This window comes from Mustela nivalis (assembly GCF_964662115.1).
Source record: "Mustela nivalis genome assembly, chromosome: 13".
In the NCBI taxonomy this organism is placed as follows: domain Eukaryota; kingdom Metazoa; phylum Chordata; class Mammalia; order Carnivora; family Mustelidae; genus Mustela; species Mustela nivalis.
In genome coordinates this window covers 30211237-30224710 of record NC_139032.1, presented here as the reverse complement: position 1 = coordinate 30224710, position 13474 = coordinate 30211237, and the positions used below count along the sequence as shown (strand labels likewise).

Here is a 13474-nt window from a genome sequence, read left to right as displayed (position 1 = left end):
GATTTTTATTAGCTACAAGTTCATTGTTATTTTCTAGGGCCTTTTGACTGGAGCCATGTAATCTAGTCCTTGTGATTTATATTAAGATATGTAGTCATTTAAAAGTATGCTCTAAAATGAAAGAATGGGTATTTTCAGTTGTAATATGGTTATATACATTTATTAAATTCAAGGCTAAATAACTGTTATTTAAATAATTTATATATTTTCTTTTTTTTTGCCTAATCCATTAATTTTTGAGAGAGGGATATTAAGTTTCCCATCATGATTGTGGATTTGTCCATTTCTCATCATAAAAGAGTTTTGGCTTTGTTATGTTCCTCATTGATTGTTCCCCATTTTTTTCCTTAATGCATCTTGCTTTGAAGCTTGATGGCTTAATATTAATATTGCCACTCTTACTTTTTGTTACTATCTCCCTAATTAGATTTTTAAGTATATTTTTATTTTTAACCTTCTATGTATTTTTCAATTTTATATATAGTAGTAAGCATAGACTTGAATCTAACTTTTCATTTTAACTTTCTTTTTTTTTTGTTTGTTTAAATAAGGAAGTTTTAGCCCATTCATATTTATATTTAGCCTTATTTCTTACAGTTTATTTTATGTTTTGTATTTGCCATGCTTTTTTAGTTTCTTTCCCTCTCACTGCACATACCTCACTGCACATTCCTCTCACTCATATTTCTAATCCTTTACTGAAATAATCACATTTTCTCAGTGACTTTTAAAAAAATTTATTTTGGAAGTTCTGTTTGATTTTATTTCTAATTTCCAATGTTTCTCTAAGTGGATTTGGGGATCAATTGTATCACAATCACCTTGGTTGGTTTTTTTTCTTAAGATTTTATTTATTTGAGAGTACACATGCATGAAAATGAGCGGTGAGGGGTAGGGAGGTGGGGTGCAAAGCAGAGGGAGAGGGACAAGCAGACTCCATGCTGAGTGCAAAGCCTGATACAGGGCTCAATCCCACCACCTGGAGATCATGACCTGAGCCGAAATCAGGAGTTGAATGCCTAACTATCTGAGCACCAGATGCCCATGGGTAGTTTTTAAAGAACTATGGTGAAATACATGTAATATTTACCATTTTAATCATGTGGGGTTTTTTTGTTTGTTTTTGCTTTTGTTTTGTTTTGTTTTGTTTTTGAGAGAGCAAGAGTGCATTGAAGTGGGGTGTGGAGGGGCAGAGGCAAGGACAGAGAGAATCTTAAGCAGGCTTCATGCCCAGTGTCAGCAAGCCTGACACAGGGCTCAATCTCAAAAGCCTCAGATCATGACCTGAGCCAAAATGAAGAGTCAGATGTTTAACCAACTGAACCGCCCATACTCTCCCCATTTTAACCATTTTTAAACATACAGTTCAGGAGCATTAAGAAAATCCACACTGTTTTACATCACCATCATCCATCTCCACAACTTTATCATCCCAGACAAAAACTTTGTACCCATTACACAGTAACTCCCCATGTCCTCCTTTCCCTAGCCACTCATAAACACCATTCTATTTTCTGTCTCTATGAATTTGGCTATACCAGATACAATCATATAAGTGGAAATCTACCATATTTGTCTTTATATATCTGGCTTATTTCAATTAGCATGTCTTAAAGGTTCATCCATGTTTTAGCATGTAACAGTATTTCATTCTTTCTTTTTTGTTTTTTAGAAGCTACATGAGATGGTGGGTATTAACTAAACTAACTGTGGTACTCATCGTATAATACACGTAAGTCAAGCCATTATGGTATAGCTTAAATTTATAGAGGGCTGTATGTCAACTGTAACTCTATAAAACAAAGAATTTCATTCCTTTTAAGGCTAAATATTTCATTTTATGTACAGAATACATTTTGTTTATCCATTATCAGTGAACATTTAGGTTACTTCTACCTTTTGGCTACAGTGAATAATACTACTATAAACATGGTTGTACAAACATCTTTTGAGTTTTTGCTTTCAATTCAAAATGCGGAAATTCTATACTTAATCTTTAAAACATCACCCTATTGTTTCCATAGAAGCTGCATCATTTTATATTCCCAGCGGCAATGCACAGGGTTCTAATTTTTTCATATCCTCACCAAGATTTGTTTTCTTTTTTCAAGATTCTACGTATTTATTTGAAAAAGAGAGAGAGAGTGAGCGTGCACAAGCAGGGGGAGCAGCAGGCAGAGGGAGAGGGAGAAGCAGACTCTCCACTGAGCAAGGAGCCTAATGTGGAGCTTGATCCCAGGACCACAGGATCATGACCTGAGATGAAGGCAGGTGCTTAACCTACTGAGCCTACTTAACCTACTGAGCTACTACTATTTTTGGTAATAGTTATCCTAATGGTCATGAGATTGAGCCCTGCCTAGGCTCTGGGCTGGGCATGAAGCCTGCTTAAGATTCTCCCCCTCCCTCAATCCCTCCCCAACCCCACTCACACACACAAGCTCTCTTAAAAAAAAAAAAAAAAAAAAAAAAAAAATTATCCTAATGGGTTGAAGTAATATCTCATTGTAGTTTTGATTTGCATTTCCCTAATGATTGGTAATATTGAGCACCTTTTCATGTTCTTATTGGCCATTTGTATATCTTTTTTGGAGAAATGTCTATTCAAGTCCTTTTCCTATTTTTAAATTGGGTTTTTATTTTCTGGTTCTTGTTACCGAGTTTTAGAAGTTCTTTATATATTCTAAATGTTAAGTCCTTATCATGTATAATTTGCAAGTGCTTTCTCCTGTGGGTTGTTTTTTACTCTGTAGCTATTGTCCTTTGATGTACAAGCTGAGGAGTTTCTTAAAGTGGAAACTGTAGATCCCCACACTACACCTACAGAATTAGAATACCAGAAGAATGGGGGTGTCTGGGTGGCTCAGTGGATTAAGCTGCTGCCTTTGGCTCAGGTCATAATCTCAGTGTCCTGGGATCGAGCCCCGCATAGGGCTCTCTGCTCAGCGGGGAGCCTGCTTCCCCCTCTGTCTCTGCCTGCCTCTCTGCCTACTTGTGATCTCTCTCTCTGTCAAATAAATAAATAAAATCTTTAAAAAAAAAAAAAAAAGAATACCAGAAGGATGGAGCTTGAACATCTGTGTTTAAAAATTGAACCAAGTGATTATTATGCCTAACTCTCCTAGTTGTTGCCCTTAAATTTTTTGCTAAAATTTAAAAACAATTTTTGGCATAAATCTGAAAACTAAGATATTCGAATTCTTTTTTGATGAAATATAGATTCAAACACAATTATCCCCACCTCCAGTGTTTTATTGAAATTATACGGAATTTTAGTTTTTGATTCTTATTTTTTTTTTTAATTTTACTTTTTTACTTGAGAGAGAGAGAGAGAGAGCACAAGCCAGGAGAGAGGCAGAGGGAGAGAAAATCTCAAGCAGACTCCCTGCTGAGCAAAGCCAGATGCAGAGCTCGACTCAGGACCTTGAGATCATTACCTGAGCCAAAGTCAGACATTTAACTGACTGAACCACCCAGGCACCCCTCTTATTAATTTTCTTATACCATCCTTTCATATTTTTGAGAATTCTTTCTTTAAAACTGCATTAAGCCTCTCAACTAAACCACCAACAATTATTTAGACTTAAATATAAATTTCTTTGTTCCTAGATGTCAAGAGTTTTATTTTCCTTCACATACTGATATTTTAGCCGATTATAAAGTCAAAATTATTTTCCTGCAGATATCATCATATGAATTTTGTCACTTTGACAACTTCAGTTGTGTTCCAGAATTCTATATGCAGATGAAACGTCTGTTCTTCAAACTCTGCTCGGCTGAAATGAATATGATTTTATTTCTTTGTTGGTAACTTGTTTTTTTCTTTTTGTCTTTATTTTATAAATAATTTTCTCTCCCTCTTTCTCACTCTGGCATCATTTAGCCCCTTTCTTTATCTCTGGAATTCAGAAATTTCACCACTATGTGTATTTTTTCTCTCCTGCCCTGTCATTGTGTTCTAAAATAATCATTCCTTTTATTTTCCATATCAATCTCCACTTTCAGTCCTCTCCACTTTATTACTTAGACCTTGAACTGAATTATTTGGCAATAGTTGTAATTTCTAAGAATTTCTTTTTTTTTTTTTTCTTAAGATCTTATTTATTTACTTGAGAGAGAGCTAGAGAGCGAGCGAGCAAGCAGGGGGGAGGAACAAAGGGAGAGGGAAAAGCAGATCCCCCACCGAGCAGAGAGCCTGATGTTGGGGTCATGACCTGAGTTCAAGGCAGGTGCTTAATGGACTGAGCCATCCAGGTGCCCCTAATATCTAAGAATTTCTATTTTTATCTTCTATGCACTTCTTTACATGGTGCTCCATTCTTATTTTATTTCCTTCAGAGTCTGTTTCTCATCTTGGCCTTTTTCTTTCATACTGCTGGTTTTATTAAACTATCTTATAATTCTTTTTTTAAAAGGTTTTATTTATTTGAAAGAGAGAGTATGAGCGAGAGAGAGGGGAGAAGCAGACTCACCTGCTGAGCAGGGAGCCTGACATGGGGCTCGATCCTAGGACCCTGGGATCATGACCTGAGCCGAAGGTAGTCACCTAACCAACTGAGCCACTCAGGCACCCCCATCTCATAATTCTTAATTTTCCATTCATAATTACAAATGAGGAACTGGACGGACTGTATAGGAAAGCTGGTCTGGATTTCCAAACAGGTACATAGGTCTATTTAATCATTCCCCCCTTTTTGCGTTCCACAGAGATCTGGGATTACTTTAGGTTCAGCTATGCTTTATGATCTGGTCCTAATGTCCACTGCAAAAACCTCTGTCAGTCTGATTCCCCACTTATTTATAAAATTTATGAAATAAATCTTTCACATTTGATCAAGGGGCATCTGTTGTAGGCCAATTCCTCTTTATATATGGAGTGTAGGAGAGGAAATGGTTTTAGGATTAGCACATTAATTAATTTCCCACAATTCCATCTGGTCTCTTTCTACATCCTATAGTTGCTGACCCCAAGCTTGAAATTTCTCTGTGCTCTCCTACTGACTGTGGACTGTGGCTTTTCTCTGCTGGTTTCTTGATCATACAAATTCTGTTTACATTCTGTCTTCTAGAAGTTTCTCAAAACTTCTGATCTACTAGTAGTGACCTTCCCTCTCTTCCAGCAGTATTATGGGTTTGTTCCTTCTTAAACCAGTCCTGTCATAATAATGGGATTTGGGGATGTACAGAAAATAAACTGCTATTCTCAGGCTGCCATTTGGATTCAGATTCGGGGTTATACAATTTTTTTTCACAAAGTTTTCTCTATCTTCTAATCATAGTAGCAATCTGATAGAGTCAAAAAGGAATATTTTTAGATAAAAAGTACTTGTTAAATTTTGTCAGTATTATACCTGTCAATTGCTTGAAGATCATTGGCTGGATTCCAAGTAGGATCAAATAATACAACAACATTGGCACCAACAAAATTGAGGCCTAGTCCACCAGCCCTAGAGGAACCAGAAAGGGGCATATTAAAAGAGCAAAAACATAACTGTTGCCCTCTAATTCAATTGTGCCAGGTTTCTGTAACCAAATGTAATGTAATGTTTTTACATTAACATCATAAAAATAAGAAGATTACAACACAAACACGCCAAAACCAAAATAGCTATGGAATATCATTTTTCTACCATTCTAGAATATCCCTTAAAAAAACTGACCATTAAAGCCCACATAAGTAGGTTGTGCTGGTTTTTTTCATTTTTTGGCTATTCAAATACTATGCTATACAATTCTCCTCCCATGCATTCTAAAAATTCTAAGAATAGTCCAGCTAAATAAAGCAATATACACATTTTTAAAAGTCAATACAGGAGTAAATACACTTCTTATTCTTCCTACTAAGTGCAGCTAAAAATCCCTGGACATCATATATAAAATAAACATAAGACTCAGAAAGGTAGAGAGAACAAAGACATGCTAGGGAGTATATGAACTTAGGAATGATATGGCAATGAGTTCTCCAGCTGTCTTTTTGCCTAAAAATCCCAGACCGGGTTCTGAAGAAACCAGTATACTGGAAATGCCAACAGTTGAGACAAAAAAGCCCCAAGAAAAGCCTTCTTCCTTTAGCCAAAGAACCAGGGAACGTAAAGCCTTTTAAGACAGAAAAATGTTAGATAATAACCAGACTATTGTAAACACCACGGAAAAAAAAAATCTATGGTCCCACTCCCAACCTGGTCAGTAAAGGCTGAGTGAGGAGATTAGATCTCCACCCTTGCCTTAATGGGGTGCCTCTCATCCACACCCAGAGGGTGTCAGAGAAAACAGACTGAGGAGCTGGGGATGTTCCTTTACGCTCAGCTATAACCAAATCCCCTCTGTGATGTCAGTGGAGGCTGTACCGAACATTAATGAAGTGCCTCACTCTTAGGTTGTCAACAGAAGCCAAGCAAGAAACATGGATTCCCATCCCTATGTGGCTGGCATGGCATCTGCCTAAAACAGAGGGAAAAAGCCCCACGGTAGATAAGCTCGAAATAAAAAATTACAAAATGTGTGAAGAAACCATCCACCATAAGCAAGAGCCGAAAGAAAAACAAACAGAAGGATTAGCAGCCCCAAGTAAAGGAGTTAGCAGAGCAAAAAATGCCATTCAAAAAGAGATTTTTAAAAAATTAAAATTACTAAATAAATGAAGGCTAGAAACCATAAAGAACAAAATATAAGTAAAAACAATTAGGCAGATCTGAAAAATATCACTAGGACTTTTAAACATGAGAAAATGCGGTCTTTAAAAATTCAATGAATGGGTTAAGTAACAATTTCTAATATAAAGAGAAAATTAGGAGCTTTCTGGTAAATCTCATCAAATTATATGGTGTGAGCAGAAAAGGACTGAGATGACTGCTTGTCATGGGAAGTTCTGTACTATTTGAACTGTTGTTGAAGTTGAGTCTGAAAAACATTATTTAAGAAATCAAAAATGTTTATTATATAGGAAATTAAGAATGCTTGTGTGTACTTTATAAAACTTAACTGAAGACAATATTCTATGTTATTTAATGCTCTGTGGGTAAGGAAGTGCTCATGTGAGAAAGTATTTCTTGATTCATTCACAGGAAAATGAGAATCTAGAACTTTTCTCCTTATGACTTCATTGCAAGAATATGAGAATAACTTAGTTCTCAACAGTGGCTCACTCATCATAAACATAATTTTATTTCCCATTTTAAGTAATTATTGTGCTGACTTTTTACATTTTACGTATGTTTGTTTTTAAAGTCCTCTGAAATTCTTTTTGAAAGATAGTGGGGGCAGATCTATAAAATACTTACATATTAGATGTCAAAGTAAGGATTTGTTACTCCCAAAAAGGGATTATTATGTTTATATTGGCTTAACTCTTTCTCTAAAGTGTGTATGTTCTTTAAAAGGTTTTATTGAGAGATTCATAAATAGGTGTTACAACTGATTTAACTTCTATAAAACCTATTAATGTGGAGTTGCTGAGGATGAGGTAGGTAGACAGAGGGAGGAAGTACCAGGCCCACTAAGCCCAGTGGACTCTCTAGGGCTCCTTGAGCACAGTTTAAAAATACTGCTACACATGATTCTCAGTTATATGATTAATAACTTGATTATTCAATTAAGTCTGGCTGTTCTGACCACAAGACATGAATAAAAACACTATCACAGAAAATTCCTGGGAGGAAACATCCATTTCTTTTGATTGTTATCTTTATAAACCCAGACATATAAGGAGAATTCAGTGATGATAAGAAAATTGAGAGAAAAGGTTAGGTAAAACTCAAGATATTGTTATTTCAGTTATAATTAATAGCATTTTTGCTGCTTCTCCTTAAAGCCAAATAAAACAAAGCAATAGAAGCATAACCACTGAAAATTAGTCCAGTAATAATTTTTAAATTACCCTAAATCTTAAAAGCAAATAGATAAAAATCAAGTTATCAAATTTTATTTTCTTACATTGTGGATACTAGGCAAATGTTAACATCTTGTGTACTGTTGAACTCTTTCACAATTTTGAGTCTTTCTTCTGATTTCGTACTTCCATCAAGTCGTCGGTACTCAAGTCCAGCCGCCATACAGTATTGCTGCAGAACATCAAGCAACTACAGAAAAGATATGAAGAAAGGCAAAGACAAATTCATGGTGTAATAAGTTTCATACAATTATAGAGGTAAGATTTACTAAGTATTAATAATTGCTGCTTACAAATTCTTTCTTACAATTATAAGAGCAACAAATATTTTCCTAGCTTCTGGCTAATGTATTTCTTCCTATTATCCTGAAACTGACTCTAAAGTTCACCAATGCTTGTCTTAAAAAAAAAAAGAAAAAAATCAACCTTTTAAGGAAAAAAAGAAATCAAACTTTATTTTTTTAAACTAAAACTAAATAAAAAAGAAAAGTATTGGCCAATTTATGTAAATAACTTTTATTATTTGTGCTATTTTCCAGGTTCTAAAATCTCTTAAGTGTCTTGAATATTTTAATTATAGCAAAAACATAAACAGAGAATTAAAAATCTATCTTTGAATCTGCTATTTGACAATAACCTTGGTATCTTTGAGATTTAAGCGTCTTCTGTTTTAAAAGTTGCTTATCTCACTATAGTATGTATAGGAGAGAAAATGTGGCTGGACACATATGTCTCTTAGGCTTTGTGCCTCAGAGTTAGTGCTGGGCCAATCAAGAATATACTTCAGAAGAAACTCACCTTGGTGGAAAAGGAGAAAAGAAGTATTTTATCTTTGTTTTTCCTGCAATGATTTAAAAGCTGCTGAAGGACCTGGAAATGAACCACAGAAATCAACCACCAGTGAAACAGTTCCTACTAAAAGCACACTTTATACATATAAACATCACTTGAGTTTTTCTTAAAAGTTATTTTTATACAATATAACCTCACTCCTCTTTCCTAATTCCCTTCATTTTTGCCAACTTAGAGAAATAAAGTATTAGATATTACATGAGATGTTATTCATCATCATATTGTCAATAATGAGGTAAGGTTCCCAAAGACTTTTGTTTCATCTCATCTGGTTTTAATAAAAAGGAAGCATTTTAGATTATGGGATGCATTTAAATGAATTAATTTAATTTCTAAAGCACACTTTCTTTATACCTACAATATGTTCAGAAACTAAATTACAGAACAGCATTCCTTTTAGGAAGTATTTAAGTTTTTTCTAGATAGATGTAATGAAATGTGTTTAATTACATTTAAGTTCTAAAAGTCTTGATATTTATTTTCTTAAAATAATCAGTCACATATACACCTCTTCTCATTTTATCCCTTCTGCTTCTCTATTTACAGTAAGCCCTGACTTCCAGACTTGATTTTGACCTCAAAATGTCAATAATTTGCCCCCATACACAGTGCTTTTAGAGATGGAGCAAATAATTCAAAGCCTATTTATAATAGTAATCCTGTTATTTTTAAAACAGGCATTTCAACGTCTGGCAATGACAGTTCCAGAACACTGTGGAAAAGTAATCCACAAAGGAAAGAAAAGGAATTTTCTGAACTAAGCTTAAAATTTTTCTGAATTATGCAACAAACACTTCAGCAATTTTGTTTATTCACTGATAAGCATTTAAACTTAAAATAAAAAATTATAAGCAATATAAGAAACATAAGACACTTTCAATAGTTGACTAAGAGAAGACACTGTGCTAACTCTGACCCCTGCGTCCAATCCCTTGGAAAAAGCCACAGAGTTAAAAAGAAAGCTACTCAGATAACCAATCAAATGGTGAATAAAAATGTCACAAATCAGGTAAACCTAATTTTAATACTCGCAGAACTTACAAAGTAAGCTTTGCATTTATTTGCAAAATAAGCTTTGCATTTACTTTGTTTTTTAATAAAACAACTGATTCTATATAAAGTATGTGCATTAGAGTTTCACATAATACATTAGCTTTTTAAAATTAAAAAACTTTGCTTTTTAGAGCAACTTTGGATTTATAGAAGAATGGAATAGAATATACAGAGAACTCCCAGAGACTTCATTCCCCCATCTTGCACTTCTGCCCCTCTCCTGCACCCAGCTTTTCCTATTATTAACATTTTGCATTAGAGTGGTACATTTGTAACAACTGATGAATGAATAAATTATTATTAATAATATATAATCATTAACTATTATTATTAAATCATTATTATTATTAACTAAAGCTTACTTACATTACCTACATTAGGGTTCATTCATTGTGTTGTACACTTCATGATTTTTTACAAATATATAATGACATGTATTCATCATTACAGTCTTACACAGAACAGTTTCACTGCCCTAAAAATTCCCTGTACTCCCTCTATGCATTCCTTCTTTCAAACCCCAGGCAACCACTTATCATTTTACTTTTTCTACAGTTTTGCATTTTCCAAAATGTCATATAGTTGGAATCATACAGTATGTAGCCTTTTAGACTGGCTTCTTTCACTTAGCAATATGCAATTAAATTGCCTTGTGTCTTTTTGTAGCTTGATAGTTCATTTCTTTCTATTACTGAATAGTATTCTATTGTCTGAATAACTGCAATTTATCTATTTACCTACTGAAAACCATCTTGGTTGCTTCCAAGTTTTGGCAGTTATAAATAAAACTGCTATAAATATCTGGGTGCAAGCTCTTGTGTGAGATTTTTAACTCATTTGGGTAAATACCAAGGAGTGTTGTAAATAACAATGTTCACAGCTAAGAAATCTTGGGCCTAAATCTTCTCAAATTAGGCCTAGAGATGAACATGACCCCTATATGATCCCAACAGCACTAAATTGGGTTTCCTGAATCTTTTTCCCCCAGCCCCTGACAGTAAGTGGCCCTGTGGTATTTCCCAAGGGAAAGGAAAATGAGGGTTCTTATCAGGGGAGTAAGTTCAGCTTGTGACCATCCATTTAAATAGATTAAATGGATGAGATTAAAAAAAAAAAAAGAAAAAGAAAAAGACCTTCACATATAAGAGAAAGAGGCTGAGTTCATGAGTGTAGCTTTGAGGGTATGAAGGGTACAATAAACATTACATCAACAAACAAATTACAGCTGCAGGCTGATGAATAATAAGAAAAGCATAACCTGTATCACCTGAATTCAAGACATACATGCAACTTGGATTTCTTAACTCTCCCCAGAGGCAATAGGTTATATGCTTATACACTTTGTATCACTAAATCATCAGATGATGGTGACAATCAGATGATGATACACAATCTTAAAAATATAACCCTGGATTATTACTATCAGTCTCCATCTTGTTGGTGTTCTCTCACAAAACAAATAAATTACAGGCTTCTTTCACATATACAGACACCTACCCAGCCTCTAGCAACATGCTTGCTTTTTCCTTTCTAAAAATCATAACAAAAATTAAATGTAATAATTATTATTTTTTTTTATTTTTTATTTTTTATAAACATATATTTTTATCCCCAGGGGTACAGGTCTCTGAATCACCAGGTTTACACACTTCACAGCACTCACCAAATCACATACCCTCCCCAATGGCCATAATCCCACCCCCTTCTCCCAAACCCCCTCCCCCCAGCAACCCTCAGTTTGTTTTGTGAGATTAAGAGTCACTTATGGTTTGTCTCCCTCCCAATCCCATCTTGTTTCATTTATTCTTCTCCTACCCACTTAAGCCTCCATGTTGCATCACCACTTCCTCATATCAGGGAGATCATATGATAGTTGTCTTTCTCTGCTTGACTTATTTCGCTAAGCATGATACGCTCTAGCTCCATCCATGTTGTTGCAAATGGCAAGATTTCATTTCTTTTGATGGCTGCATAGTATTCCATTGTGTATATATACCACATCTTCTTGATCCATTCATCTGTTGATGGACATCTAGGTTCTTTCCATAGTTTGGCTATTGTGGACATTGCTGCTATAAACATTCGGGTGCACGTGCCCCTTTGGATCACTACGTTCGTATCTTTAGGGTAAATACCCAGTAGTGCAATTGCTGGGTCATAGGGCAGTTCTATTTTCAACATTTTGAGGAACCTCCATGCTGTTTTCCAGAGTGGCTGCACCAGCTTGCATTCCCACCAACAGTGTAGGAGGGTTCCCCTTTCTCCGCATCCTCGCCAGCATCTGTCATTTCCTGACTTGTTGATTTTAGCCATTCTGACTGGTGTGAGGTGATATCTCATTGTGGTTTTGATTTGTATTTCCCTGATGCCGAGTGATATGGAGCACTTTTTCATGTGTCTGTTCGCCATCTGGATGTCTTCTTTGCAGAAATGTCTGTTCATGTCCTCTGCCCATTTCTTGATTGGATTATTTGTTCTTTGGGTGTTGAGTTTGCTAAGTTCTTTATAGATTCTGGACACTAGTCCTTTATCTGATATGTCGTTTGCAAATATCTTCTCCCATTCTGTCAGTTGTCTTTTGATTTTGTTAACTGTTTCCTTTGCTGTGCAAAAGCTTTTGATCTTGATGAAATCCCAATAGTTCATTTTTTCCCTTGCTTCCCTTGCCTTTTGCGTTGTTCCTAGGAAGATGTTGCTGCGGCTGAGGTCGAAGAGGTTGCTGCCCGTGTTCTCCTCAAGGATTTTGATGGATTCCTTTCGTACATTGAGGTCCTTCATCCATTTTGAGTCTATTTTTGTGTGTGGTGTAAGGAAATGGTCCAATTTCATTTTTCTGCATGTGGCTGTCCAATTTTCCCAGCACCATTTATTGAAGAGGCTGTCTTTTTTCCATTGGACATTCTTTCCTGCTTTGTCGAAGATTAGTTGACCATAGATTTGAGGGTCTATTTCTGGGCTCTCTATTCTGTTCCATTGATCTATGGGTCTGTTTTTGTGCCAGTACCATGCTGTCTTGATGATGACAGCTTTGTAATAGAGCTTGAAGTCCGGAATTGTGATGCCACCAACGTTGGCTTTCTTTTTCAATATACCTTTGGCTATTCGAGGTCTTTTCTGGTTCCATATAAATTTTAGCATTATTTGTTCCATTTCTTTGAAAAAGATGGATGGTACTTTGATAGGAATTGCATTAAATGTGTAGATTGCTTTAGGTAGCATAGACATTTTCACAATATTTATTCTTCCAATCCAGGAGCATGGAACATTTTTCCATTTCTTTGTGTCTTCCGCAATTTCTTTCATGAGTACTTTATAGTTTTCTGAGTATAGATTCTGTGTCTCTTTGGTTAGGTTTATTCCTAGGTATCTTATGGTTTTGGATGCAATTGTAAATGGGATTGACTCCTTAATATCTCTTTCTTCTGTCTTGCTGTTGGTGTAGAGAAGTGCAACTGATTTCTGTGCATTGATTTTATATCCTGACACTTTACTGAATTCCTGTATAAGTTCTAGCAGTTTTGGAGTGGAGTCTTTTGGGTTTTCCACATATAGTATCATATCATCTGCGAAGAGTGATAATTTGACTTCTTCTTTGCCGATTTGGATGCCTTTAATTTCCTTTTGTTGTCTGATTGCTGAGGCTAGGACCTCTAGTACTATGTTGAATAGCAGTGGTGATAA

The 13474-nt window shown here is 35.3% G+C and overlaps 1 protein-coding gene across 2 annotated transcripts in view; it reads right to left on the bottom strand.

Moving 5' to 3' along the window:
• Positions 1-13474, bottom strand: part of ERCC6L2 (ERCC excision repair 6 like 2) — a 153701-nt gene that overhangs the window by 60773 nt on the left and 79454 nt on the right. For both annotated transcript variants that reach the window (XR_014302375.1, XM_082697236.1), the window contains exons 10-12: positions 8687-8758; positions 7933-8078; positions 5352-5447 (exon numbers count right to left, since the gene is read on the bottom strand). Coding sequence is in view for 1 of the 2 variants with exons in the window: in XM_082697236.1 (XP_082553362.1) it covers positions 5352-5447; positions 7933-8078; positions 8687-8758 (314 nt within the window). In the remaining variant the exon portion in view is untranslated. The remainder of the gene's footprint in view (positions 1-5351; positions 5448-7932; positions 8079-8686; positions 8759-13474) is intronic.